Source organism: Manduca sexta, chromosome 28 (assembly GCF_014839805.1).
Source record: "Manduca sexta isolate Smith_Timp_Sample1 chromosome 28, JHU_Msex_v1.0, whole genome shotgun sequence".
NCBI lineage: Eukaryota > Metazoa > Arthropoda > Insecta > Lepidoptera > Sphingidae > Manduca > Manduca sexta.
In genome coordinates, this window is record NC_051142.1 from 11,460,640 (window position 1) to 11,488,549 (window position 27,910).

A 27,910-nucleotide genomic window follows, 5' to 3' on the forward strand; every position below is an offset into this window, starting at 1 on the left:
GTATTGCTCTAACAAAATATAAAAGAAATATTTCCCGCCAAATTAAACGTCAATCAAAGGTATTGTAAATTTTATTGAGAAAAGCGGTAAATAGGTTTTCGACACATAAATATCGCCCTATTATGGCAGAATCCCTAGGTAATGTCCTAACAAATAACTAATATAAATAATATGTGTTAAATGTCAATAATAATTATGTTTTGGGGTGGAAAATTTCACAAATGTTTACATTGTCTCCACAGCTGCACAGCGAGCAAAACGACAAAAAACCGACAAACACGGTAGATTTTCTGCTTTGGAAAAGCTTAAACAGTTAAAAGGCAAAGGTTCTAAACACAAATATGATGTGGACGAGTTGGAAAATGTGTACGATACTGTCGATGAAAGAGAATACTCAGAGCGGGTGTTACAGCGTCAGGAAGACGACTGGATTGAAGACGACGGTGTGTATGCTTTTAATAGTATAAAATTACATTACAAATAGAATTTACCGGCCAATTTACTAGTTTTCTCCATAAAATTTTTAAAAATTAACACATTGCACTCACCAAACCAAAATAAAGAGATTTTAACTTATAAAACCACAATTTTTTTACATGACATGTATCATAACAACACTTGTAAAGTTAACGAACCCAGAAATACTACATAATATTAGGAGAAAAAGTAGCAAACTTCTGAAAAATAAACAATTTCAGATGCTTATCTGTAAAAACCATCTTAATTTAAGATTTTTATTTCACACAGGTACTGGGTATGTAGAGGATGGACGAGAAATCTTTGATGATGATGAGGATGCATATGTTACAACAGACAATAAAGAAACAGGACGAGGCCAGAAGAGAAAAGCTAGAGTTGCAGCACAGCCTTCCACCAAAGGAAATATTCGCAATTTGTTAGGATCTATGACTGCAAAAAAGAAAGAGGTAAACCTAGTACTTACTTATTTATCTCAAGGATTTTTTTCTTTCAGACCAAAGGTTCACAACATATGTGTAACAAGTATTTACTGCAATTTACCACAATAATATCTTCTTTCAATTATAACATCATCTAAACAAATCTATCTTTCCTTATTTTAGGATGTTAAAATATCAGAAGACAACATATTATCAGACATAATGTCTGATTTAGATGGAAATGCAGCATCTTCAAGCACAAAACCTAAACCACCACCAACCAAGACTAACATCATTGAATCTAGTAAAAGAGATGCTCAGAACTACTTCAAAAGTTTATCAACTTCAATTAAGAAGCCAAGTACTGTTACATTTAACAATAGCACACCGGTAATAAAAGATGAACAAGTTGTAAGTAAAATATTTTAGTAATAATATAACAAATATTTACAACTGATAAATAATGAACCTTTGTTTAAAACAGACAGATAAGCATGGGAGCTCAGCAGAAACTAGCCATGAGACACAGGAAGATGTAAGTGTATGTGATGGTTTCTAAATAATACTGCACCATACCATAATCTTATGGAAAACCAACACTTTTAAATTCTTTGGGATGATACCGGAGCACATACATTCTATGCTCCAAAAATAAAACACAACAAAATTTTCAACAAATTTTATTTAAACTATAACTAAACCTAAAAACTAAAACTGTTTTCACATATTATATCAGTATATAATATGCATCTTTAACTATAAGATAAGTTTATAGAACAATTATTTTAATTTTATTATTCTCTAATTTTAGAAACAAAATAGCAAAACTTTTGAAAAGGATTTAATAAAAAACCATTGAAAAAGCCAGAATGGAAAATAGAGAAAGAAATCAAACAGGAATTGGAAGATACTGCTACAGAAAATATTGAAGAATTTAACACACAAGATATTGTTTTTGATGATGATTTTAGTGATAATGCACCTATAGAAACAATAGTGAAAGAAGAGGCACCTAGTGCAGCAAATACTGTAGCAGATGTGGCTGAGGAATTTCTTGAAGATTTTGAAATATTTACAGCACCTAAAATTCAGGTTCAGAAAGAGTTAAAACCACTGGCGTGTACCTGGTCAGGGGAAATGGCTGATAACAAAGCAGCAGCAATGGTACAATCTGATGGTCAATTACCACTCCAAGCTGGTGAAAATGGAGAGAAACTACTAAAGTTCTACTGGCTTGATGCATGGGAAGATAGGTTTGTGAAACCAGGTGTGATATATCTGTTTGGTAAAGTGTATGTGAATCCATCCAACAAGAAAGCTGGATGCACATCTTGTTGTTTAGTTGTGAAGAACATCAATCGCCAGATGTTTTTACTACCTAGGGAATACGTAAGTTTTACTGATATCTCGTGGTTATTACACTGATTTTTATTTTTACACTTTATAGAGATACTGAAAACGTCATTTCATTTTTATTCATTTTCAGAAATTAGACCCGGTGACATTGGAATCCACTGATCAAGAAGTCACAATGATGGATATGTATGAAGAATTTAATAAAACAGTAGCCATTGAGCTTGGTCTAAAAGAGTTTAAATCCAGAAAAGTCACAAAAAATTATTGTTTCAATTTGCCAGATATTCCAGCACAATCAGACTATTTAGAGGTTAAATATTCTGTGAGTATTAATTCTTTGTGTATTTTATATAAACTGTTATAAAACAGAGTTAATTTGATTCTTGGAAATTGTACAATTCTGAATTAATATTGCCTAGAATTCTGCAGCTGTTATTGAATGTATGATATTGGTCTATAACGTAATACTAGAATAATTTACCTTTGTTATATTTTAGGCGTCATTTCCAATGCCTCCAGTAAACAAAAAGTACCTAACATTTTCACATATCTTTGGTACCAATACACCATCTTTGGAAACTTTTCTATTGGAGAGGAAGATCAAAGGACCTTGTTGGCTAGAAATTAAACATGCAGAACCAGTAGCAGCTAAGGTCTCCTGGTGCAAATTAGAAGCAGTATGTGATAAAATGGAAAACATTAATGTTATTAGAAATGACACAGATTTGCAACCCCCGCCAATTACCATAGCTACTGTAAGTATTAAAAAATATATTCATAAATTGTTAATGAATGTTACTTAATTCACATTTGTTAAAAATATGACAAAATTATGTATTGTGTTGTATAATTTTTTTAATTGAGATGCCTCACGCTTCTCCCAAAGTAGTAATTATGTTGATTCAATTGTTAGTATTTAAAAAAACTATAATTTCATTTAGATATGTGTTGTAAATATACTTTCGAATATTACAGATAAATATGAGAACAGCAATGGATCCAAAAACAAAGAAAACAAAAATATTAATGTTGAGTTGTCTGTCTCACAATAATTTTCCCATTCACAAAACACCACCAAATCCGCCATTTCAGCAACACTTTTGTGGTAAGCAAGTTAAATAAACTTCAATTTCTTCTAATGTATATGATATATGCTTGTAACTGACACATTTTTTTTTCAGTTATGACAAAATGTAATGAAATTTGGCCACTGGATCTTAAACAAGCATTACCCGAATATAAATCAACAAAACTGACCAAGTGCGATACTGAACGAGAGCTTCTCAATTATTTTATGGTACAGTTTTGGAAACTAGATCCAGATTTAGTAGTTGGTCATGACTTGCAAGGTTTCCAACAAGATTTACTCATTGGTAACATTTTGGATCTCAATATACCGAATTGGTCACGTTTGGGACGTTTAAAGAGGTCTGTACCTCCTCAAAGAAAATTTGCAGCAAAAGATGCTTTTCTTGGACGACTGGTGTGTGATATAAAATTATCTGCTATGGAACTAATCAGAGCTAGGAGCTTCGATCTCGATACACTTTGCGTTAATGTTTTAAAGATGAAAGAAGGCGACCGTGTCGATGTATCGATTGAAGATTTACCACGATATTATGAAAACAGCAGGGACTTGTTCCAACTAGTATCATTAAGCATGCAAGACGCTTCATACATAATCAAAATTATGTGCGAACTGAATGTGATACCACTAGCTTTACAAATAACGCAAATCGCTGGAAATGTAATGTCTAGAACTTTAATGGGCGGTAGATCTGAGAGAAACGAATTTCTATTATTACATGCATTTACTGAAAAAAATTATATAGTACCTGATAAAGTCTATGGTAAAAAAGTGCCGCAAGACGACGGAAATAATGATGAACAAAATGAAGAAGGGGCCAATTTATCTAAAAAGCAAGGAAAGAAAAAAGCCGCTTATTCTGGTGGCCTAGTACTGGATCCTAAGAAAGGTTTTTACGACAAACTTATTCTTCTCATGGATTTCAATTCATTGTACCCAAGTATAATTCAGGAATATAATATTTGTTTCACAACAGTCAAAAGGAAAAGCACAATGCCTTCCGATGATGACATTAATAACATTGTCTTGCCTACCAGCAACACGGAATTTGGAGTTTTGCCAACACAAATCCGAAAATTAGTAGAGAGCAGAAGAGAAGTTAAAAAATTAATGAAGACCCCAGATTTACCACCAGATCAGTATATGCAATACAATATTAGGCAAACTGCTCTCAAATTGACGGCAAATTCAATGTACGGTTGTTTAGGATTCACACATTCGAGATTCTATGCAAAGCCGCTGGCGGCCATGGTCACAATGAAAGGTAGAGAAATTCTGATGGACACCAAAGAAATTGTACAAAAACTGAATTACGACGTTGTATACGGTGATACAGACAGTTTGATGATAAACACAAATTGCTTAGATTATGATAATGTTTTTAAAATTGGCATCGACTTAAAAAGAGAAATCAACAAGAAATATAGACAAATAGAACTTGATATCGATGGAGTATTCAGGTATTTATTGCTTTTGAAGAAAAAAAAATATGCAGCTGTATTGATAAGTAAGAACAAAAATGGAGAATTTGTGTTGACACAAGAGCATAAAGGTTTAGATATTGTACGCCGTGACTGGTCGCAGCTAGCTGCAGAAGCTGGTAAATTTATTTTAAGCCAAATTCTGTCGGAGCAATCTGATGATGAAAGATTAGAGAGCATTCAAAACCACCTTAATAAACTTAAGGAAGACTTAACAAATAATAAAATGCCGCTTTCCATGCTCACGATAACAAAACAATTGACTAAAAATCCCAACGAATACGCGGACAAAAGTTCTCAACCCCACGTGCAAGTCGCTTTGAGATTAAACAGTAAGAACAGTCGAAGATTCAAAAAAGGCGATATTGTGCCGTATATTATTTGCGAAGACGGGACTGCCAACTCTGCGACTCAAAGAGCATATCATATCGAAGAATTGAAAAATTCTGAACACCTTAAAATAGATTATAACTATTACCTCGCTCATCAGTTGCATCCTGTGATATCGAGAATATGCGAACCCATTGAAGGAATGGATCCCGCGCGCGTTGCAGATTGCCTCGGCTTAGACCCGTCTGGTTACAAACAAATTATCAAGAAAGAACATACTAACACTGAAATATACGAAGTTGAGAATGAAAAAGAGAAGTATAGGCATTGCCAGGAATTTATTTTTAAATGCGTAAATGAAAATTGCAAGACTGAAAACAGAATAAAAGAAACCATCATAAAGTCAGATAAAGAAAATATAACGTTTTTAGAAAAATGTCAAAACGATAAATGTACCATAAGACCAGTAGACTATTTGTCCAGCATACAGAATCAGTTGCAAATCCAGATGCGCCAGTATCACGCGCAGTATTATGCGGGCTGGCTGTCGTGCGAGGACCCGGCGTGTGGACACCGCACCGCCCGGTTACCGCAGACCTTTGCAGGCGGGTACCCGCTCTGCAGACAGTGTGAAAAAGGAGTCATGTTCCGAGAATACACAGAAAAAGATCTTTATTTGCAAATAAACTTTTTCCTGTATATATTTGATCTCAGCAAAAGTAACAGCACTGCAAGTAAGTATCCATAATAGCTTCTTTTCATAGCTTCTCAGACTTCCCCTTAGTCTACGACAACAGGTTGGCGCGACACACTTATTCAAGCAGGTTGCAGATATAATTTGTCTTAGTTTTTAACATCGACCCACCTGTAAGACGTTGAGAACCCCTGAAGGATCCAATTCTTGGGACAATCGTGAATACAAATCTACAATTTATGGCCATCCTGGAATGTGAATTCAGGAACCCCGCACCCGGTACATTCCACACGGGCTGCCACTGTACCAGGGGCTACATATTTAATAACTCCTTTAATTTAATGTATCTCTTTTCACTAAAATATTTTAATGTTTTTATTATGTTTGTTATGTAACCAATATTTAGTCTCGCTTCCTCTATGTTAAATATTACTTATCTTGGAATAAAAATAGCTAATACAGAGATACTAACTACTATCCCTCTTATTCATAGACGTTATTTATCTAAGGACGGAGCATTGTTTTGATAACAAGTCTATTTCTCAGTGCTGACGGCCTGGCAGCCTCTGCAGTGCGTTAGACATAGGGCCTATGTGATTGGCTAATATTGAGATACAACTTGAACTAGTTAGCTGTCAGATAAACAAAGCTGAAAAACACTGACTTGTTATCTCAGCAATGCTCTTTCCTTACATAAATAACGTCTATGAATAAGGGGGTATATGTTTACTACGAGATATCTATCTATTTTATCACTATATTGTAATATTATTTTTCAGAAATACGAATACCTCCTGAAATCGTCTCCGCATTCCAGATACTAAAAGAAATGGTGGCAGACTGTCTGGCACATTCTGCATACTCAATCATAAACCTTTCCAAACTATTCAGATTCTTTTCAATAGACTCTAAAGGTAGTAAAAAATTGCAAACTGAACCAATAGAAATAGACATCCTGCCTGAGACGGAACAGATAGATGCACTTTTAGAAATGGGCACCTATTGAACACAGTTATTGTAAAAAAATCATGTTTTATAAAATAAATAAAAACACACATGTACAAATTTCAGTTTTATTGCTTGTTTTAAATTTAATCCACAGAAATACATTTTCCTATACTTTATGTGTCACTAAATTTCTACTTATATTAATAACGCCCACCTCGACCGCGACCTCTGTTAGGTCCTCCATAATGTCCTCTCCCTCTAAAATTATTCTGTGGGTTAAAATTTCCATACATTTGATTTGAACCAAGTGGTCTTGTTTCAAAGTCTGGTCGATTGTTGTAAAAATTTGAATTACCACCTTGGTTAAAACCTCCCGGATTGTAACTATTGTTATCAAAGTGTTGTTGTCTCTGAATTGGGGGTCCTCTTTGTTCTGATCCTTGCCCTTGCGTCCGTAGTCCTCTTTGTTCTTGCATATTATTTGACTGCACATTCCATTGGGGTTGATTGTAATTATCATTAGAAGCATTTCTATTGCCTCCATAGTTCATTGGATTATTTTGCGATCTTATGAATCCTTGTTGATTAGTTAGCTGATTATTACCCATATTATAGTTCTGTTTTTGCATGAGCTGGGATGTATTTAACGTATAGTTGTGATGTAGGTTAGGTGGTGGATTGTTTGCTTGTGGAAACATTTGTTGTGTTTCTGGCAGATCTCCAAAAGATTTAGGTTGTGTATTGCTATGAACTACTTCAGCCGTAGTGGCTATACTCGGTGGTGCTACTGGAGCCTGTGACTGTATTGATGCCTGCACAAGCGCGAGCAGATCGGAAGCAGATGACAAACTTTTCGTAAGATCTAAGATGGTGCTCGTTTTTGGCAGTTCCGTCGATGGTGGATTAGACTCTTTTAGGGATTTTTGAACTATCTCCATTTCTTGTCGTATTTGATCTTCTTTCACTTTTTGCTTTGCCGACTTAAAAACCTAAAAGCAAGTATCAATATTATTCATAGTATTTGGAATACTACACGCATGAGCGGAGCGTGGGTTGCAGGAGGTGATAAAATTCAATAATTTCAAAATCTTATTTATTGATAAAGCCTTGTGATTCTGCATACACTTGGAAAAATCAATATTGTAATCTATAACTAAAGGTCACAATAAAATAGAGCCGCAATAGGCACATTATTTTTCAAATAAGATTTTTCAACTTACTTCCTCAACAGTATAATCATCATCGTCGCTTTCAATGGTGACTGGTTTAATGTTATCCCTCGGAGCTTCTTCATCGAGTTTAGGCGCCGTGGCGACTGCAGCGCTCACGTACTGTCGCAGGCGCTCCACCCGCTGCGGCTCCCTCGCTTCTAGTTTCTTCAAATAAGCTATAAGGCTATGTTGCTCCTCAGCAGATAATTCATTAAAGTTTTTCAATAATGTTTCCAAGTCTGAATCCGATAAACCATCCATTGCATCGGCACCATCATCTTTACCTGACCTGTAAACAAATAATGCAATATAATTTCACATCTAATAATAATGTTTGATGAAATAAAAATAAGTTATTGATTTAATAAAATTGTTACTTCAAAAATAATATTATGGTCTTGAGTACCTATTAAATAGTGTTGGCTAAACATATTACAAAGTCTAATTATTATATTATTACCACCTTACAATTTTTTTTTATTGCTTTGAATGACGGTGCCCATTTGCCGTTCGCCTGACGGTAAGCGATACGAACGTCCATAAACAGTAGAAACACCATCCAACACATTGAATTATGAAGTATTATTTGGTATTCCACTGCGCCTGCCATCTTGAGAGATGAGATGTTAAGTCTCATTATGTCTTATTTGGTGATAACCACCCCTAATTGGTATTTAATTGGTGCAATTGTTTTGTATATAATTTTAATCAATTATTACTTGGTTATGGTTTGAAGGCATTGGAAGAACAAAAGCTTATTTTCATCCCAGGAAAATATACAGCAGAACATTTATCCCGGAAAAACGCGAGCTGAACCGCGAGAAAAAGCTAGTAGATTATAAATTTATAATAAATATACAAACATTTGGATGGAAACCAATCAAATGTATCTTAATATAGAAATCAATTTATATTTTTTAATTAAGTAGGAATAAACCAGAAAATCAGAATAACCCACGGTACAAAATACTTGCACTTATGGAAACAAGGTTATGCCCACTCGGTATTTATTTCCATTGTTTTTTCTGTTTCGTATTCAGCGCTGTTATCATACCATAAAGATTATATTATATATCAGTAGATGATGATTAAATTCATTACATTGACTGTAAAAGTTTTAGTTACTTGTCTTTGTTCTCGTCGTATGCGGACTGTAACATCTGCAAAGCAGAGACGGCGCCCGTGGCTTTGTGCACAGCCCTGGGCGCGGCGTCTGCGAGCGGCCGCGGAGCGTCGTGCTGGACGGCTTGCGTCTCGCGCTTCTTCGCCTCCGCCATGCCGATAACGGCGTCCACGAGTTGCGCCAGCTCGGCAGATGACACGTCGGTCTTGCCCTGCGCCACCAGCGCGGCTGCCATCTGTTGAGCGATCTGCGCGCGATCCACTTCGCCTACGCCGACCACCGGTACAGCCGCTTTAACGGCTTCCTTGCTAGTACTCGTACTCGTACTAGCTTGCGCATTCTAACAGAACCAGAATTGACAATGCATGTGATACTCGGTAATTATCCTTGTTATTTAAAATTTGAAGCCCACGCTGATCTAATGATGTCGAGAATGTGGAATTTGATCGAGTGCGAAAGCGAATGAATACCTTCTCGCGACGCTGTCGTCTGTCGGCGTCGTGCAGAGTAGCGGCGACTCGCACGACAGCGGCACGCACGGCAGCGGCGGCGGCGGGCGGCACGAGCCCCGCCTGAGCTGCGCCCTTCAACTTCTCCTTCGCAGTCTCAAGCAGCACCACCGCTGACTCGCGCACCAACAATTCTTCTGATGAGTTAGCTTTTTCCTGTAATGAGTCATATATACAAACTATATTATTATTTACATAATAGATTTTGTTGTTTACGACTTCGCTCCTGTAATTCTTGCTATAAAAATTCCTAAATAATAAAAAATCAATGGCGCTATCTGTAAGCCTATATGTTCCGCTAGAACAAGGTTTATCTGTGTGCCAAACTTCCTTCAAATCCGTTAAAAGGTTACGACATTCAACAAACATCCAAATATTTTCCGAGACTTTCATACATTTATGGTATTAATATGAGTAAGATTAGTAACAAAATAACATCGATGCTTGAAAGGCAATCGACTATGAAATTTTTGAGTAGTGCTTTAAAGTTTTGATTTTAATATGAAAATCCATAACAATTTAACTTTTTATTTCATAAAGATATAGTCTAGTGATATTAAAATTGTCCTAGACCTACAAAACCTAAATTCAATAACGCAGAAAAATATGGCGATTCAAAAAAAAATATGTGTAACCTTCTCCATTTTGAGTGCCTCAGCGAGCAAGTCGATGACCTTGGGTCCAAGGCTGCCAAGGTGGTCCTCGAGTGCGACAAGCAGGCGTAACGTAGCCACCACATTGTCGGTGGAGCCGAGCTCGGCGCTGGCGAGCGGCGCGTGGTGCGCACGGGACGCGCGTGACGTCACACTCCCCGCGCACGACCGCTGCGGCGAGCCCATCTCGTCCGCCGAGTTCCACGGCGACAGGCCGTCGTCGCTGTTAACGCAACACAAAACGTTCATTTTTATCCACACTTATATCCTTTGAGTAATCAATTATCGCAATATGCTGAGCCATCTTTCATCGTGTAGCATATAGTAATCGGCGACGTACCACCACCAAGCTTAGCGGCGCAACGACCACGCGCAGTACTTACGCTTTGAGTTCGTCGTCGGAGATGAGCACGGTCTGCATGGAGGGCGTGACGCGTTCAGGCGAGTGTCGCTGCGGACTGCGGTTGCGCGGCGCATGCGCGCCCGCGCGTCGAGACAACGGGCTACGACTCCCCCTCATCACAAACATACATTATAATTCATAACAAAACTATTCTGTTATATATGTTGAGTCACACAAATAATGTAAAATAGTAAATAGGTTTTATAATAGTTTAAATTATTTTAATACTATGAATTCTATCGTTTCTGTTCCAAACGAACAATAAACATTACAATACATGAAATATGTTGATATAAAGAACTCACCTGTAATGTGGACTGCGGGAACGCGTTTGATGTAGCCGCGAAGGAGTGCGGCGTCGGGGAGGCGAGTGGTGGTGATGTGGTGACCTGAGCAGTAGATAACATTATTTGAGATCTGTTGTGTAAATAGAAAGATTTTTTTTTAAATATATAGAAGATCATACTCATAACAGAAATTACAAAAATACCCTCACTTTCTTTCCTTGCGGTAATCCCGTCTATAATCAGGTGAGCGGCGCCTTTCCGATGAGCGTCGTCGCTCGGGCGTGCGGCGCCTCGCTTCCCTACGCTTTACATCTGGTGATCTCCGTGATTTGGTATTCAAACGCCATTTTGGATCTGGACTTCTCCGTTTGACCTCAGGGGACCTCCTTTTTAGCTCTGGTGATATTTCTTCTTTCTTATTCATAGGGGGCGGAGTGAGACATAATTTTCGATACACCTCAGCTACTATTATACGCAAGTCATCCTCGTGAATTTCCTTCATGCGCTTCGTCCAGAATTGTATCCACTCAGGCTTGAAGTCATGCTTGGATGGATCTTTACCCTCTGACAAAATAACCAAGAATTATAAAAAATACTCTCATCTGTAACACCACATAATTATAAATTATTACCACAACTGAAGAAATTAAAAACTCACCGGCTTGAATTTCTTTGTAGCGCCTGTTCCAGAACTTTTTCCATTCCTCGGGGTACATGGGATGTTTTTCTGGGTTTTTCTCGTGGTAAGCGAAAGTCTTTTTTGCGGACGCCTCGGCCGCTATGCTCTGCTCTTGTGCCAGTTTCACTTTGTACTCGTAATTACTGGGTCTTGCCTATAGTGTAATGACGTTTTAAATAATACTCGTCTTTTAAGATTATAGAAGAACACCGTAAAATTGACTTAAAAAGCATAAAGCGGAACTTAGAATTATCAAAACAGCCCTACGAATTAAAATAAAACATTTAAATACTATAAGTCTAGACTATAAATTCGCCTGCCTTAGATTGCTTCTGCGCATCGGGTGATCGTCGCGAGTCGGAAGCCTGCTTGACGTAGCGCGGGTGCGGCGACCCGCTGCGCTGCGGCGGCGGATACGGCTCGTAGCGGGATTTCGGCACTATTTCCGCTTTATTCCTGTACATTAAGTCCACTTAGTATCGCCGATAATATCATAGCATGACATAAACTTGACATTCACATTTGTTTGTTTAAAAATAATCTTATTGTTATTAGAAATGCGAAAATTTTAATGGGCGTTTGTTACTTATCACGCCAGAACGGTAAATAGATCTGAATGGAATTTGGCACAAGAATAGATTATACTCTATAATATCACATAATTTTATCCTGGGAAAATGTATAACGGATCTTTTACCCCGGAAAAACTTTTCCACGTGGGCGGAACAGCTAGTAAATATAAAACAAAAGACAAACGTACTTCTTGCTGTAGGTGTCCTTATATAAGTCGACTTGATCGTCCTTCAAATCGTCGCTGATGTCCGACAGCGAGTCCACGGAGCCGGCGCGGCGCTCCTGCCGACCCGCAGAACGCTGGACATAACAGACATATTTCAGTTTAACCTCCACATTGGTTTGTGTTTCTGACCATAAAATTACAAATTTGTAATGATTGCTATTAACTTAGTAGCGAATATGAGAGCAGTTGGCCGTTATCGATCTCATTAATCGTCAACGTCAATGATTGAGATTGGCAAAAAATACCAAACGGATAATATTGTTCAATCTAAATTCGGAAAGTAATTTCAAACAGGAAATAAAATAAAGAGCTCCTTTTTAAAAAGTTGATGGACTTATGGCGATACCTCAAGGTCCATTTTCATACATTTTGTTTTACCTTTAATCTGGGTAACTAAACAAGTATTGGCAAGTAAAGAATTTAAATTCACGTCTAGTTAGTGATTAGTTCTCGCAGTTGAAGAAAAACGTAAAATAATTAATAATCATGGATATTTCGGCCTTTAAAATTTAATATGACGAAATTTTAAAGGCAGAAATATCCATGATTATTAATTATTTTACGTTTTTCTTCAACTGCGAGAACTAATCACTAACTAGACGTGAATTTAAATTCTTTACTTGCCAATACTTGTTTAGTTACCCAGATTAAAGGTGAAACAAAATGTATGAAAATGGACCTTGAGGTATCGCCTTATGTATAATTATATTAGATTTTGTTACATTAAATCGAAACGAACAAATAATTTTATTTAATATCCATTAAGAACTATCATAGCAAGCTAAGAAAAGTCTTAGATCGATAATTGACCGTGGCACATTCACATTTCGTCTAACTACTTATGCAAGTTTTTTTGCTGCTCTGTTAGTAAATTTCTCTTCTAATTAGAGCAACGGAAGTACTATACGAAGTACGGTTTACCTGTAAAGATCTTAGAGAAATGGCAGAGAAGTAAATAAAATACACTGCACATTAATAATGATTAGTATCTGTATTCTATAGTTATTATACAAACACTTAACGCGTGAAGAGTTTATGACTGACGTCTAAATTTTATTAAAGTAATCGTTTACTTAAAACCTTTTTGGCCTATAGTAAAAGGACTCACCATAAAGTTGTTAAAGAGTGGTTTTGACGGCGCTGCTACTTTAGGCGGGGACGGGTCTCTAGCCTCAAAGTTTCTGTTGCTAAAACAATATGAATCAAGCAACAATATTGTCATTTTAAGGTTGACACATAAAACACTTATATTATTTGAACTCGTAGTTACCTTTTCCGCATCGCCTTGGACATACCTAAAATAAACAAAAAAACATAATAAGCTTATTATCAAATTCCTGTAATTATCATCAATGTGATAAATGTGTGAAATCAATTTAAATAAATCATTATATTTTATTAAAATAAATATAATAGCGGCGATAGCCTAGCTGGTTGTGGAACGGACAGCCGAGACGAATGTCCGCAGGTTCAAAACCCAAGGGCACACACCTATGAATTACTAAAATTATGTGTGTATTCTTTATGAATTATCATCGTGAGGAAACCTGCACACCTGAGAAGTTCTCTATAGGAATTTCGAAAGTATGTGAAGGCTACCAATCTGCACTAGGCCAGCGTGGTGGACTAAGGCCTAATCCCTCTCAGTAGTAGAGGTCCGTGCCCAGCGGTGGGACAGTATATAATACAGGGCTACATACATTATATAAAATAAATATTAAAATACTAGCCATTATTGACGGATGCAGATTTTTCAGGTTCAGGCTCAGGATTTTTCTGCAGGGTAGTGATCAAGTCGACATCGACCACCTCTTCAAATGTAGCTCCGTTATTTTCTGAGAAGTGATGGTCTTGGTATATCCACTGAAGTATGGCATCCCTGAGGATAAACGCGCCAGGTTTAATATCCCACAGCCCATTCATTTGATAGTGATTTACAATTATGAAGTGGAACAGTACAGAAGAGTATTTTAAACTTGATTAAATGGAATAAGCCGCTACATGACACGAGTGCGCGTTCCATCAATCCGGACTTAATGTCCGATAAAACGTATGTCTATTCCTCGCGCGGGTGTTTATGGCCTTTCCGCGCTGGCAACACCGATGACAGGAAGGACGGACGGGTGCCATATTGGACTTGACTTCGAGACCACCGAACATAACCATTATTATAGTTTTGTCTTTTGTATTTACCATGGAGTTAATATGTACCTGAAGAGCTTACTACGTTTGACATTAATACTGAAAAGATATTTTATGCCTATAATGTAAAGTTCATTTTGCATTAGCAATAGATGTAAGGCAAAAACGGTCTCGAAAGAGAATCACTTTTTGGTAGCCGTGTCCCTCTCGCACATGTTGCCAACGTTCATTACCTTCTAAATTAATAATATTAATGGCAGTATTAGTACATAAATAAAAAATCTTTATTAGACTACAGTAATAAAAAATAAAATAATATTGTCTGCTTAAATCCTTAGATCCTATACTTTATTATGTTACAAATTTAATAAATGGAATTATTATAGCAGTCGTATAGTAGAAGTTATTGTACTTTACGTTTCGGCAACACCGTGAACTGAAAAAATGAATGAATTCTATTGAACAAAATGGCGTTTGTTTACATTTGTGGTTTGATGATAAAGAAGGATTGAATAACTTTTAAGCTAGCTTTTTTTTTATATCGTAGAAGTTACTGCGTAATTATGGTGAATACTTGTGTTGTAAGAGGATGTAAGCAAGAATCTTATCCAGGTTGTGAAATATCCTTTCATAGGTAAGTTTTATTGATAAATTGTAAATAGTGTAACCATATTTTTTATATAGTGGGATAAGATTATCCTATTATCTTTGTTTATATAATGTTTGATATGAGACGTAAAGGGTAAAAAAATTAAAATTTTGCAATGTCTTTATAAGAATCGTCACGTGATGTATTTATTACTCTAAATTATGTCAGCTCATTGTTTTTTTTTTGTACTTAACAGCAAACTGTCACTTCACCTTATCGGCCCATTCATGCTATAGACAAATATATAGCATTGCTATGCCATCTAAAGATGCAAATGCAGTAAACACCATATTTATTAATAAATTAACATTTGCTGTCTGAATTAATTTCTCACAAAGTGTAAAAACCATGCATCATTACTAGTTATTATATTATAGTCTAAATTGCGCGTTCTTTTTCAGGATTCCAGTTAATAAAGAGTGGAGGGCCTTGTGGGTTGATGCCATGAACCTTGACACTAATGTGACAAAAACTGCATGTGTTTGTAGCTTACATTTTACTGATGATGCGTATTTAACAGTAGCTAAGAATAAGTCAAAGCCACAAGCAGTTCCTTCAGTATTGCCTAAGGTAGTATTTTGTTTTAACATACATATATTGTAAACCAAAACTTTGATATATTATAAATCTAATATGTTGCGAATGCACAAGTTACTGTCCTGTACATCATACAATTTAGCTCAAGGGATGTCTCATGTTTCTATGCATTTTATATTATGAATCATAAGTTAATCTTAGTCAAATTCATATAACCGAATGCTTATAATTTTGTTATATCCATTTGTCAAACCTTATAATATCATAATTTGTACAACCTTCTCAAGAAAATAGTACGTAATATTTTTCCATATCTAAAGTTTGTTATGTTACAGATAGTTCCAGAAAGCAAAAAATTACAGTTCTGCGTATTCAAAAGTTGAAAGGAGGATCTTTTGTACATACTTCATATTCTAGTCATATCACAGTAGTAGGAACTTCTTATGAACGAAGAGGACCTTCTAGTAAACGGGATGATGTAGAAATTTCTGGTGAACCGCCCAATAAAAAAAACAAAAAAGAAGAATCAAGCAATAAATATTATATATTGGTTACCCATTGTGTTTTATTTCCTACAATGTTGGTTACAGATTTAGAAATCTTTAAATCTCAAATTTTATCGCATTTATAATTAAAACGGTAAGTGTAATCTATACAACAATAAATAATTTTGTCCTATATTTTAATGTCTCATTGTCACCATATTAGACAAGGACACAGCTACCAAAAAGTATTCTCTTTCGAGACCGTTTTTCCGGCATCAGTCAGCTCTCCAGGTGTACGTAGTACATATTAACTCCATGGTATTTACTTTAAATATACAGTCCTCTACACTAATAACTGGTTTCATATCTCAACAACGTACGCATACTCTCCAGGACGCTGCTGCTGACATCGCGAATTTGGTTCAATTATTGCAATAATAAGCGCGTAGAGTTATTCTTATGACATTAAGGGGACGCATGCATGCATGCTCGTACGCATTGTCGCATCAATTAATTATGTGGTCACTTTACATATGCTGTAACTGTGACATAGCGACATACTACTCACTTTTCTTTTTCGAACTCGTCCTTGTCGATATGCAGCGGGCGCATGCGCCCGTACGTGTCCTCGATGCGCTTGGCGAGGCGGGTGATGACGACGGTGACGCCCTCGCGGTACTTCAAGTGCGGCCAGTACGGCGCCACCAGCGACGTCGCCTTCACGTAGTGTCTTTTCTGAAAATACCAACGAGTTAATTAAATTAACTTGGGTTTAGTATGTACCCGCTTTCACGGTGAAAGAAAACATTGAGAATAAACCTACATACCTAAGTTTTCTCCATTACAATTTCGAAAGTATGTGAAGTCTACCGAGTCACTAGACTAGGTAGGCTAAGGCCTCAACCTGATCAGTTGTAGAAGAGATACGAACTCAGCAATGGAACAGCATATAATACGGGTCTGGTATTATATTACTAGTAACAGTCATACATTTCGTTGCGCATGTTATTTAACAGCAAAATTGCTCAAAGCTGGCTTATAACACCGGCGATTCCACAAAAACGGTCTGTCGCATCTAAGACTGCACATCAATGATAATACCATTATCTTGTGAAAATAGTAACGAGACTAACCAAATAATTGTATCGATGTCGGAAGCAGATCATGTGGTTGATGATGGTGCGCGGGTGCGCGTACTTGTTGCACAGCGTACACAGATACGAGGACTTGTAGTGCGCCTGCTCCGGCGGGAACTCGATCAGGTACTCCACGCCGAGCATCGGCACCCTGGCGACGCGCAGCGCATGAGTAACACACACATAAAAACAACGCTCAATACTCATTGTAGTGGGGAAAAAATACTACAACACATTTTATTTGTTTAGTAATATACTCATACTTGCAGAGTTAAAATTAAACCGTTTATTCAAACTACAGTATTCATAATCGAATTGTCTTACTTGACATCATTCATTGCATCTTGCAGTTCACACGGTATGTTCTTGTACTTGTCGTACTTGCAGTTCGTAGTAAGGGATTGCGCATGTTCTGCTTCGCGAGGTGGTTGCTTCTTATCAGTAGCCCCTAGAAAACAAAGTGAGAAATGTAAAATTTACTTCTTTGAAAATGTTCTGTATTTTTGCGAATTTTCAAAACATGTTTACATTCCGCGTAAACTTGCTAAGAGACCGATCACACTGGCGGATTGCGAGGGATTTCATTGCAGAGCGAAGGCGCAGCAAAACACGAATGCAGAAAACGAACACGAAAGAAAATAAGTACAACGAAGAATTTCAGAGAATCCATTTTAGCGTATCGACTGGAGGAGGGCGACTACTTTCTGTTGTTTTGCAAAATAACAAAAAAATCTAACAAACGAGATACAAAAATACTTATGACGTAAGAAACAGATAATTAATTTTAATTGAAGAAAAGACTTGTACGAGGGCGTATAAATGACGTCGGTGAAGCGATGACATTACGCACCAACGGCGTGTTCGCTGCGAATTCGCTACGCTTCCGCTCCGTTATGAATTCGCTTGCAGTTTGCGAGTAGAATAAGTGCCCAAGAAGTGCTATTGACATGATCGTATAGGCGTGAATTTAAAATATTATTGATTACCTGCATTCTTTTTCTGGTTAAAAGCATGGCTGTTAAATATTTCTTTTGGCCAAACTTGACGCGTACTCATATTATGTTTGTGCTTCTTTCCCAATATATGGGTCTGTAAAGGAAACAATACATAATATTTCACAAAACTGCGCATTACTTGTTCTCGAAACTTTCATTAAACAAATCATTAGAATACTATAGATGCATGCAAATGACAAGGCATACTTAGAAATTGATTACCGGAATAGACAAAAACAGATACTGTTCAAGCAGGACGATACTCATTCTGTGTGTTTAAGACTATCTACAGATTTATAATGTCAGCTAGATGTATATTATTAATATGATACCTGCAAAACAGTCTCTCCGTTGCAGATGGCCGAGCACGGGTAACACATGTAGACCCACTTGCCGGCCGCGTCGCGCCCGCGCCGCTCCACCATGCAACGCGACTCGCCATTCTCGAGCACCACCTTCTGACTGTTTAGGTATTCTTGGAACTCTTGCTCCACCTGTTACACATTTCAATGTATGAGTTTCAGGCAGAACAGTTTATGATAACATTGAGGTTGGATGATTGTAGTGTGCGGGATCGTTTAAAGTAAATAAAACATTTGAGAGTGTGAAATTTTTATTCATTTATTATTTCTTTTTTATTTTATTTGTCTAACAAGGTACTTACCATTCCATGGACATACGTAAGGTATGCGTTTAGTAATATATTGAGCGTAAGGAACACGAGCGCGTACGTTAAATTCGTATCACACGTCCCATAAAGACCACTAATTACGAGTTTTGTTTAGTGGCGTCATTTTTTTTATAAAATTAAGCTGCTTTCTTCAAGCCGTTTTTTTCTTTACTGCTAATTCGAATAACATTTCAAATATATGTAATGTTATTCGAATTACGTCTTATATATTTTCATTTCTATCCCAAAAATAAAAAATGTAAAAAAAACAAATTATACCCTTTACATCAGAAAGGCTTTATTAATTTCTAATCGAAATCTAAAAACACACCTTATGCTGAATAAATATTATGTTTAATATGATATTTCAAAGTTGTCTGCTTGTAAAAGGCAAACCCCCTTATTCATAGACGTTATTCATGTAAGGACGGTGCATTGCTGTGATAACAAGTCTGTGTCTCAGCTTTGTTTATCTGACAGACAACTAGATTAAAGTTGTATCTTAATATTAGCCAATCACAACGGTACTATGTCAACGCACTGCGAAGGCTGCCATGCCGTCAGCACTGAGAAACAGACTTGTTATCACAGCAAAGATAGAGCTTAGATAAATAACATCCATGAATAAGGGGGAAAGTATATACCTTCCGCCCCGTCAAATTTAAGACTTAACTCAATGGTATTTACTTGTAATTCATTCATTTTTATATTAATGCCTTTTTTTTCAACTGTTACTTTCAAATAGTTTTGATACATATTTTCAACGACGCTTTTTCAACGTGTTAAACAGTGTTCGCAAATATTTTTTTTTAACTATAATTCTATAGAAATTATCGTCAACAAATCATTTGCTTAGCTATGTGTAAGTATATATTTTTAATTTCCCTGAGAATAACAATTAATATTTTAGAAGGTCATAGTTCTAGAAATGTTCGAGGTAGATAGGGCTTTGACTGATATAATTCAGTCTACTTTCTAAAACCGTCCATATTCGGGGAATTTTAAAGCCCATGAAAGGATTATATTCCGATTTACGTAGTAATTTATACATATTCTAAAATTTTATAATTTTTAAGAAGATTTTTAGAAGTGAGTTAGTTTTTAAAAAAAAATTAGCCATCCGATCTTTAACCTCAAAAGTGACACTGTAGGTATGTAAAAATATATAAATATGAAAAAAAAAATAGTACGTAGATGTGATTGTGATAAAAATTATTCACCAGAGCTAGGAAATATTAATTAACACTGAGTTGACACGTCCTCGTATATAAAATTTTAAAACAATGCAATATTTTACAAATGCTAGATTGAATGGTTTCAATTCGATCTTTGAAAACAAATAATTGAATGCATAAAACCAGTTCTCAGTGTATAGACGTTCCAAATATTTCAATTCAAGTAAATATCTACTTATTCTTTTTGTTGGCATCGTAAACATATTGTCACTTGTCGGAAAAAAACGTAGAGAAGAAAATGGTATCGCAGGATCATCTAACATCAATTCTTACTATATTGGACGCCATTACATTTATCTTTAGGTACAAGTGGAGTAACTATGTTTAGCGCGTATAATTTATAATCATTGCATAAAAATGATCTCTCATCGTTATTGTTATATATGCGTTTAATGTTAATAAAACATCCTATCTTTTTAAACGACTTCAAAAAAAGGAGGAGGTTATCAATTCGACGTGAATTTTTTTTATTAAGTTCGATTTACTCTTGCGCGAATTGTGACTTGCGCAAATATACATATATACGTTCATTAATATTTACACGTGTTTTATTTACAGGCATTGTAAAAAACAAAGGGTTTGTTGAAAACTTTAATAGTTTAAAGTAATATTACCAAAGTGGACATAACATTTTCAAAAACCCAAATTTGTTTACATCAAAGCCTAATGCAATGTTATTTTAAACGACTCTAAGCCGGTTAAATCATGAAAACAATAATTTATAAAAGTTAAGTCCAAAAAAAATTGTAGATAGGCTTCTCCGCGCTAACTATGTCCATTTATCCGCCACATTCGCTACGTTTATTCGGCATGATTAATCAAAATAATTTTTGTAAATAAACCAGCGACACGGTATTAAAAATAATAAAAAGTTGCTCATAATACTTCCCACTTAATATTATTATGTTTTTTAATTCATCATCATTTCACTATAAATTTCACCTAAGCGTAATAGTGGGCAATGATTAACAGTAGGTACTAGCACAGATCATAGAGTAAAAGCAGGTTTGCCTAAAATAAATATATTCATTTGCGTAGTAAATTCTCCGCCATTGTTCGGCAAAGTATACCAATTTTAATAACTGTGGATACATGATTAAATTAATGTAATTTTGAAATGTCGTAATGAATTAAGCCAGTCTGCCAATAAATGGCCTAACTCTCATTTTAATGTTTTATAACTCTTAAGTTGTTATCTTGACATTTAATTATAATGCAATGACTGCAGCTAAAAGGCCCTAGTCTTTTTGTGTTGTCTAATGGTTAGTGCAAGTAAACGCTGACGACCTCAAAGAAAAACAACAGTAAATCAAATTAGTTGCATAAAAGTTGTGTACATTTCAATATAGAACTTCACGTTAGTCAAGAAGTCTCACACATAGTCAGGGAAGGCCAAACTCCCTGTACTTCTATGATGGCATTTACAAGACGCGAAATCTCCTAGGAGGACTAACAAAGGGGCGGTTGCCAGTTATTAAAAATATGTTAAATATATTCTGCAATGTGCGTAAAAAAGAGAGGGTTCATGGACTCCAAATTAGAGTGGAATAGGGCAGGAGACAGTTTTGGAATGCGGAATCCTAAGCAAAATTAAAAAGAGCCTATTGTGCCCTTTGGTTATAGGTTAAAAATTAAACATGAAACATTCTTATCAGTGGAATAGTATATGTAGTTTGAAGTATAATATATAATTTTTTTAAGGTATTTTATCCCAGATCCAATATTCATTAAGATTACGTGACAACAGGCAAAAAATTCACCATGACTACATTTTAAGTTAAAATTATAAAAAAAATATTAAAAGTATGACTGTATGATCTTATAAATTATTCGTACTATTCATACCATTTTAATATAATACAGAATTACACGAAAACTAATGTTCATATAACTATTATGTTCATTCTTTTAAATAATTTAAAATTGTGGTATTTACCTTTGTGCAGTTTTCTTCAGCATCAGGTTTTTTAGGCATTTCGACAACTGTGTCTTCATATCCCTCTGCCCCAGGGGGGCAGTCCGGGAGGTCCATCTTGATGCACTACACTTGACAGTTTATGACAACAAAACTGCCATAAACTGTATTGTCACAAATGTAAAGCAAACTCTTGCAGTCTTCAGCTTCTATGGAGCACAGCTGGAATACAAACCATTTCATGTCACTAAATATTTTTAAAATTATTGTCACTTTTCATGAATGTTGTTAAAAACAAATAGATACTTACACCCTGTATTTCACAGTAGTCTTACATGCAGATCTCTATATGCTCTCGCACTAGAAATATTGGCTAGAGTAGAAGTTAATTTATATTTTTGTCACATAATTATGCTGACAACTTGAGTTTTTATTTACCATCTTATATACAAACTAGCACTTATTAAATGATGCACCCATAAATATTTAGGAGTATCTTTTATTATTGTTAAATAGATGTAAAGTAATGGATGTGCACCTATAAGTGCGCAACTAACTAGGTGAATGTACAGATTAAAAATTATAGTTTTGATACAAACTTTTTAGGGTTGGTCTTCACCTAAAAGATATAGATGTCCTGTCCTAGATGCAGTACGTCGTATTGGTTAGAAGATTTTAAAAAAAAACTAAATTTCGCCCACTATTAAAGTGAATATCATTAATCTTATCTCACTTCTTACTTTTATAAATACTAAGATTTGTAGAGATGTTAGGGTGTTTTCGGAAACTAAATTCATAAATATCTAAATACAAATTAAGATTTTATTTCAAAAAAAGTCTTTCAAGCAATTGGAGCCATGATATATCTAATGGTACATAAAGGTAGTTTTCCTCAAAATATATTGGCCACTATATTACTATACTACATACCTCAAGGACAGGACTCATTTAGAATTTACAACAACCCTTCAAACTTTGAATCCAGACTCAATTTCACCAGCTTTGCACTGTGCAGATCCCCGTGTTGGTGCATAATGCATACTCATTTATTTTGTATAAAAAAATGTTATTTGTTTATTTGTTCTTACATTCATGTTCCAGGATATAAGAAAAGAGAAACTAGTCTATTTTCGAATGGCAATAATTGCATTTTATATTTTGAAAATAGCATATTCAAGCATATTTTGAATATTTAATTAACATTATAGCCCAGTAACAACAAGTCCCACTGGACAATGTTACTGCTATCCATACTGGTTGTGTACCAAATATATGTATTATTTTTACTACCATAATTAGCCTGGTTTATTCAGAATTGGTGAATTAGTCTATGGATAGAGGTAATATAATAAATTGTATACTTTTCTGTTTAATATAATAATCTACAAAAAACTATTAAGATAAAACAATATGAAATCATGTATGTCAACTGAAATTAATGTAAAAGACAAACATGTCATTGCATGTATAGCACAAATTAAAAGATGAACAATAATGAGTAATTATGTTTTTTGAAAATTAACATCAATCATACAAGGTGGCTACAGTTTATGCTCTAGCTCTTTTTTTACTGTATGCCACAACATTTAAATGTGGTAGGCAAAACTAGTCCTATTGCCAAAATTATGTTACTCTTATCAGAAAACAAAGATTGACTAATTACACGCATGTGTATAAATATAAAGGACCATACAAAAAAATGTGTATGCATTAAGCAGTGTATTAGCCCTTTTATGCCTACATTTTTTGTATACCCTTTAAGCCTTGAGATAAAACTGCACTAGGGGAAACTACAATTTTGCAATACAAGCCCTATGCACACAATAAAGTTGTACTCATCATTACTATCCTACTTAGTGCTGTCTTCCCTTATGTTCCAAACATGTATTTATAGTTGTTCTTAATCTCGTAACATGTTTGTAAATTTAATTCAATGCAATTTCTGAATGTTACAACACTTACCATAATGAACCTGTTGTATCAGATTTTACTTTAATAATTATAAAAAATAATATAATATATTAACTCAATAAATGCTTTAAATTCTTATACTTACAGCAATTATTACACCATAAATTTCGTGTGGCTAATAGAGGGTTAATTAGACAATGGTATAATGCCTACAGTACTTTAAAGATGGAATTATTTAAGATACAATGTTTAGTAATTTTGTGGTTTAAATTATTAATATAATTAAATAATAATTGAGTATACACATGAAAATCAAAGCAGGACCTACATTAAGATTTTAAGTGAACCCTGAACCATTGCCCATACATTTGTTTAAATTGGGTAAATTTGTAACTTACACTTGACATTACCTCACCAAACAAGACTAAGTTGCTATAAATTCAAAGTATTATATTTTGTATAAATCACAAAGGAGAGATGTAATTTGTAACAGACATTTGTAATAATAAATATAACAAGAAAACCTTATAAACTATATTGTATTGCACATGAAACGTGATGGAGATATTATCTTTAGTGTTTGGTATAAATTCAAAGTCAATGTTTTTCAGTCATGTCATCACTATGTTTTTTTTTTGTTAATGATAGTAGAAATTTAACAAATTTATAATCATCCCAAGCATATTTTTAAACTGAACATATTTACTCTACAATCCTTTCTTAGACTTATCATGGATATATGAACTGTGAACCAGTTAAAAACAAAAGCTCACAAACTCTCAAATTGAAGTACACAGTTTCTATGTTGGCAAAAAGATTAGGTTAGGTTTCTTATCAAACTCGACAACTGGGCCCTTATTCTGTATGATAATGTAAACGCGTAACGCGGCCGTGTCATGTTATCTTCGAGAAATGTGTGTGGAATGGTATTCTGTAAGCCAAATTTCTATAGTCCTAAACATGATGCGTTGTGTTACGTGCTTGTTACACACTGTCAAAATAACGTGCGGGATAGAGAATAAGGCCCCTGGGCCCTTATTCTGTATGATAGTGTAAACGCGGCCGTGTCATGTTATCTTCGAGAAATGTGCGTGGAATGGTATTCTGTAAGCCAAATTTCTATAGTACTAAAAATGACGCGTTGTGTTACGTGCTTGTTACGCACTGTTAAAATAACGTGCGGGATAGAGAATAAGGCCCCAGATCTCTAGCCAAAATAAGATAACTAAAACACCAAAAGTTATGCACCTGAACTAATGAACATTAATGAACTATTTATATTCATGGAATTCATAAGTGTATTAATTTCATATTTACAAGTGTTAATAAATAAAATTATAGGAATTTTGGTAAAACACCAAAAGGGGAATGCAACCTAGTCACTAGTACTGTCATATCCATTCAGTTTTGCCATTTCTGAATTAAATTCAAGCATATGACATTAACATACTTGCAATAATTATAAGGTTATTCGTTTTTTATAATTTTTTGAGAAAACATAGAATTGCAATCACCACCTAATCTTCTATGATAAGTCATAGATAACTTCTAAAATTTCAAACTGGAATATCTTTTTTTCTAAGATTCCTACAATAGTAAACCTTAAGACATAATTATTCAGGGAACTTTGTATTGTGAAATATTTTTCATCTATACACACAAAAATATATATCATTTTTTTTAATGCAATGGGAAGTTCTTTATTGAATTTTTGATGTTGACATATTTGGGTTAATCTAGTGAGTTAAACTATGTTAGCTTAATCATCAAAACAATTATTTTATTTTGACTGATAGTTTTGGTACTGCTAGGTTTTTCTAAAATCATTGGTTAATAGTGAAAATTGTATTTGGTTTAGGCTTTGTTAAAAATTCTTACCAAACCAATAATAGACCAGTCATATTTTAGAGATATTAAATATCTACCTAACTGTAACATATGTATATACCAAAATTTCATACCATTAAATATTATCTTATGTAAACTTAAAGCCCCACAAGTTAGAGGAAACATATTATAGCTCATCAAAAGAAACCATATCAAAAATAATAATATGAGACAAAAGTAATGATAGAATGTCTTGTCAACCCAATTTATATGAAAATTGATTTTGCACACTCATACATAGATATATTTATTACTTGCCTATTATAATTATATATTCCCTAGTAAAAGTAGTTGTTTATACAGGGTAATAATTCTGACACTGCATTACTTAATAATTCCACATATTTATTTACTTGGAAATAACACTATACAATAAATTAGTTGAGTTATAGATGTAAAATACTAAAGTGTAAGTTTCCAACAAAATAAGTATTAATAAAAACCCACCCTAATGCCACTACTATTACTCTAGGAGAATTTGTAGCAGGGGCAACATAATACTTACAGTCAAAAATGCACACTGTATTTGTATAGAACTACAAAATTATAAAAAAATCTAAAAACTAAACCAAATATTTTTTAATGAAGATATATCTTATTAATGGATGATTTTTGGCACGATGTCAGCAAAGGTGAAGATGAGTATGCGGTTTCATTTAGTAACGCAAAGTCAAAATTACCCTGTATTGTAGGACAGTCATTCCCAAAATGTACCAACCCACAAACTATCCAATAGTAGGTTTTTAATATTTAAAACCACAATCAATCAAAATGTGATGCTTTACCGTTCAGCAAATTATGCTAGTCTATTTATACCTGACACAAAAAGTATATGTGAAGTAATTCACAAAATTTCTGATACATTAATAATCCAGCTGTAACAAATAACAACTCAAAAATGTTGTTTAAAAGTAGTTGTTACATTTTAGCATGACTCGGACCAGTTATCCATATTAACATGAACAACAACATAAGATATAAATGGGACTACTAGAATATAATGACGAGCCAAGTTTCCCCTGTCAATATGAAAATGTTACTTCACCTGGTTCTCAAAATACAAATAAATTGCATATTGATTGTTGAATTAACAAAAATTATGTGATGCTTAACCTTGTATAAATCACTTATAATTGTTTTACTTGCCTTAAATTGTATACAAACAATAAATATATTCTACTTACTTAATAAACATTAAACCTGTAATACAGTAAAATGGTTTCATGGGTGCCTATATAGTAATATCTATAACTATCTATGAAGATGCTTCACGTTTGCTTGATATTAAATTGTAAGTAGACATTGAACAATGATTACCCTGGGTACGAAAATACAGAATACGCTGTCTTTTATAATGAGGATAGGAACATCATTTACAGCCACTTACGTATAACTGACTGAAGCCAAGCGCCAGCTTCTTATATAAAATATCACTAACACATCGCATAAATTTTATTTCACAATTAAATAAATATATGTTTTACCAGATTCAATTAAACCGTAAAGATTTTAAATCAATATCAAGAAACTATTGAATCAACTGACCTTTCGAAGCAATCAAGTAGATCTCAATTTGGGGTTGATTTTCACAGTTTGTTTCTCGTCTCTTCAATAGGTACTTTCAAGTAGGAAGTAAAAATTCTCGTATACATGCAATAATAGTATTTCAGTAGAAACACTCAAATGACTACTTCACTAAAACCATAATAGCACAATAATAGCAATGTAATGTTTAAAATAGAAACAGAACTATTCCTAGAATACGTATCAAATAGAATTATAATATAAACGACTACGTATTGCCTTGTTGCCTTTCGATGGAATCAAAGACAATCACCAGAGACCTTTTTTTTTTTTTGGTTTGATTTACAACACCAGAGACCAATATA

At 34.6% G+C, this 27,910-nt stretch overlaps 2 protein-coding genes and 1 long non-coding RNA gene across 8 annotated transcripts; 2 read left to right on the plus strand and 1 right to left on the minus strand.

Moving 5' to 3' along the window:
- Positions 1-7: 7 nt before the first annotated feature.
- LOC115451300 (DNA polymerase alpha catalytic subunit) lies at positions 8-6,912 on the plus strand. Its single transcript, XM_037444953.1, has 10 exons — positions 8-138; positions 243-443; positions 748-926; positions 1,083-1,314; positions 1,738-2,288; positions 2,386-2,577; positions 2,753-3,010; positions 3,231-3,360; positions 3,437-5,887; positions 6,627-6,912. Exons 1-10 carry the CDS (start codon positions 123-125, stop codon positions 6,851-6,853), a joined length of 4,437 nt encoding a protein of 1,478 aa, XP_037300850.1. The 5' UTR covers positions 8-122; the 3' UTR covers positions 6,854-6,912.
- Positions 6,907-27,884, minus strand: LOC115451301 (uncharacterized protein CG7065). Of its 6 annotated transcripts, none has more exons than XM_030179585.2 (22): positions 27,567-27,872; positions 22,534-22,583; positions 22,245-22,445; positions 18,736-18,897; positions 18,395-18,497; positions 17,733-17,856; positions 17,406-17,559; positions 16,841-17,007; positions 14,190-14,338; positions 13,730-13,754; positions 13,568-13,646; positions 12,421-12,533; positions 11,981-12,116; positions 11,640-11,814; positions 11,191-11,545; positions 11,000-11,083; positions 10,675-10,806; positions 10,274-10,514; positions 9,600-9,794; positions 9,132-9,469; positions 8,016-8,295; positions 6,907-7,784 (listed from the first exon to the last, which is right to left on the minus strand). In XM_030179585.2, the coding sequence occupies exons 3-22, from the start codon at positions 22,338-22,340 to the stop codon at positions 6,996-6,998; spliced, it is 3,897 nt and encodes a 1,298-aa protein (XP_030035445.1). In that variant the 5' UTR covers positions 22,341-22,445; positions 22,534-22,583; positions 27,567-27,872; the 3' UTR covers positions 6,907-6,995. The 6 variants fall into 6 exon arrangements, with proteins under 6 accessions (XP_030035445.1, XP_037300846.1, XP_037300847.1 ...); XM_037444949.1 differs by having other exon boundaries at positions 22,534-22,596; XM_037444950.1 differs by lacking the exon at positions 22,534-22,583 and having other exon boundaries at positions 13,568-13,640; positions 27,567-27,884.
- LOC119191071 lies at positions 15,011-16,136 on the plus strand. Its single transcript, XR_005113373.1, has 3 exons — positions 15,011-15,235; positions 15,652-15,820; positions 16,123-16,136. It is a non-coding gene; the product is annotated as an uncharacterized LOC119191071 (long non-coding RNA).
- Positions 27,885-27,910: the final 26 nt, after the last annotated feature.

What these genes read in the sequence shown, in the direction of transcription:
- LOC115451300 (XM_037444953.1), top strand. An exon ending in ATTTAGAGGTTAAATATTCT is followed by an intron (nt 2,578 to 2,752) that starts GTGAGTATTAAT and finishes GTTATATTTTAG; the next exon opens with GCGTCATTTCCAATGCCTCC. An exon ending in CGCCAATTACCATAGCTACT is followed by an intron (nt 3,011 to 3,230) that starts GTAAGTATTAAA and finishes CGAATATTACAG; the next exon opens with ATAAATATGAGAACAGCAAT.
- LOC115451301 (XM_030179584.2), bottom strand. Translation starts at nt 22,340, where the DNA reads ATGGACCTCCCGGACTGCCCCCCTGGGGCAGAGGGATATGAAGACACA. An exon ending in GATGCAATGAATGATGTCAA is followed by an intron (nt 17,560 to 17,732) that starts GTAAGACAATTC and finishes GCGCGTCGCCAG; the next exon opens with GGTGCCGATGCTCGGCGTGG. An exon ending in ATGCGCAGAAGCAATCTAAG is followed by an intron (nt 11,815 to 11,980) that starts GCAGGCGAATTT and finishes ATTACACTATAG; the next exon opens with GCAAGACCCAGTAATTACGA.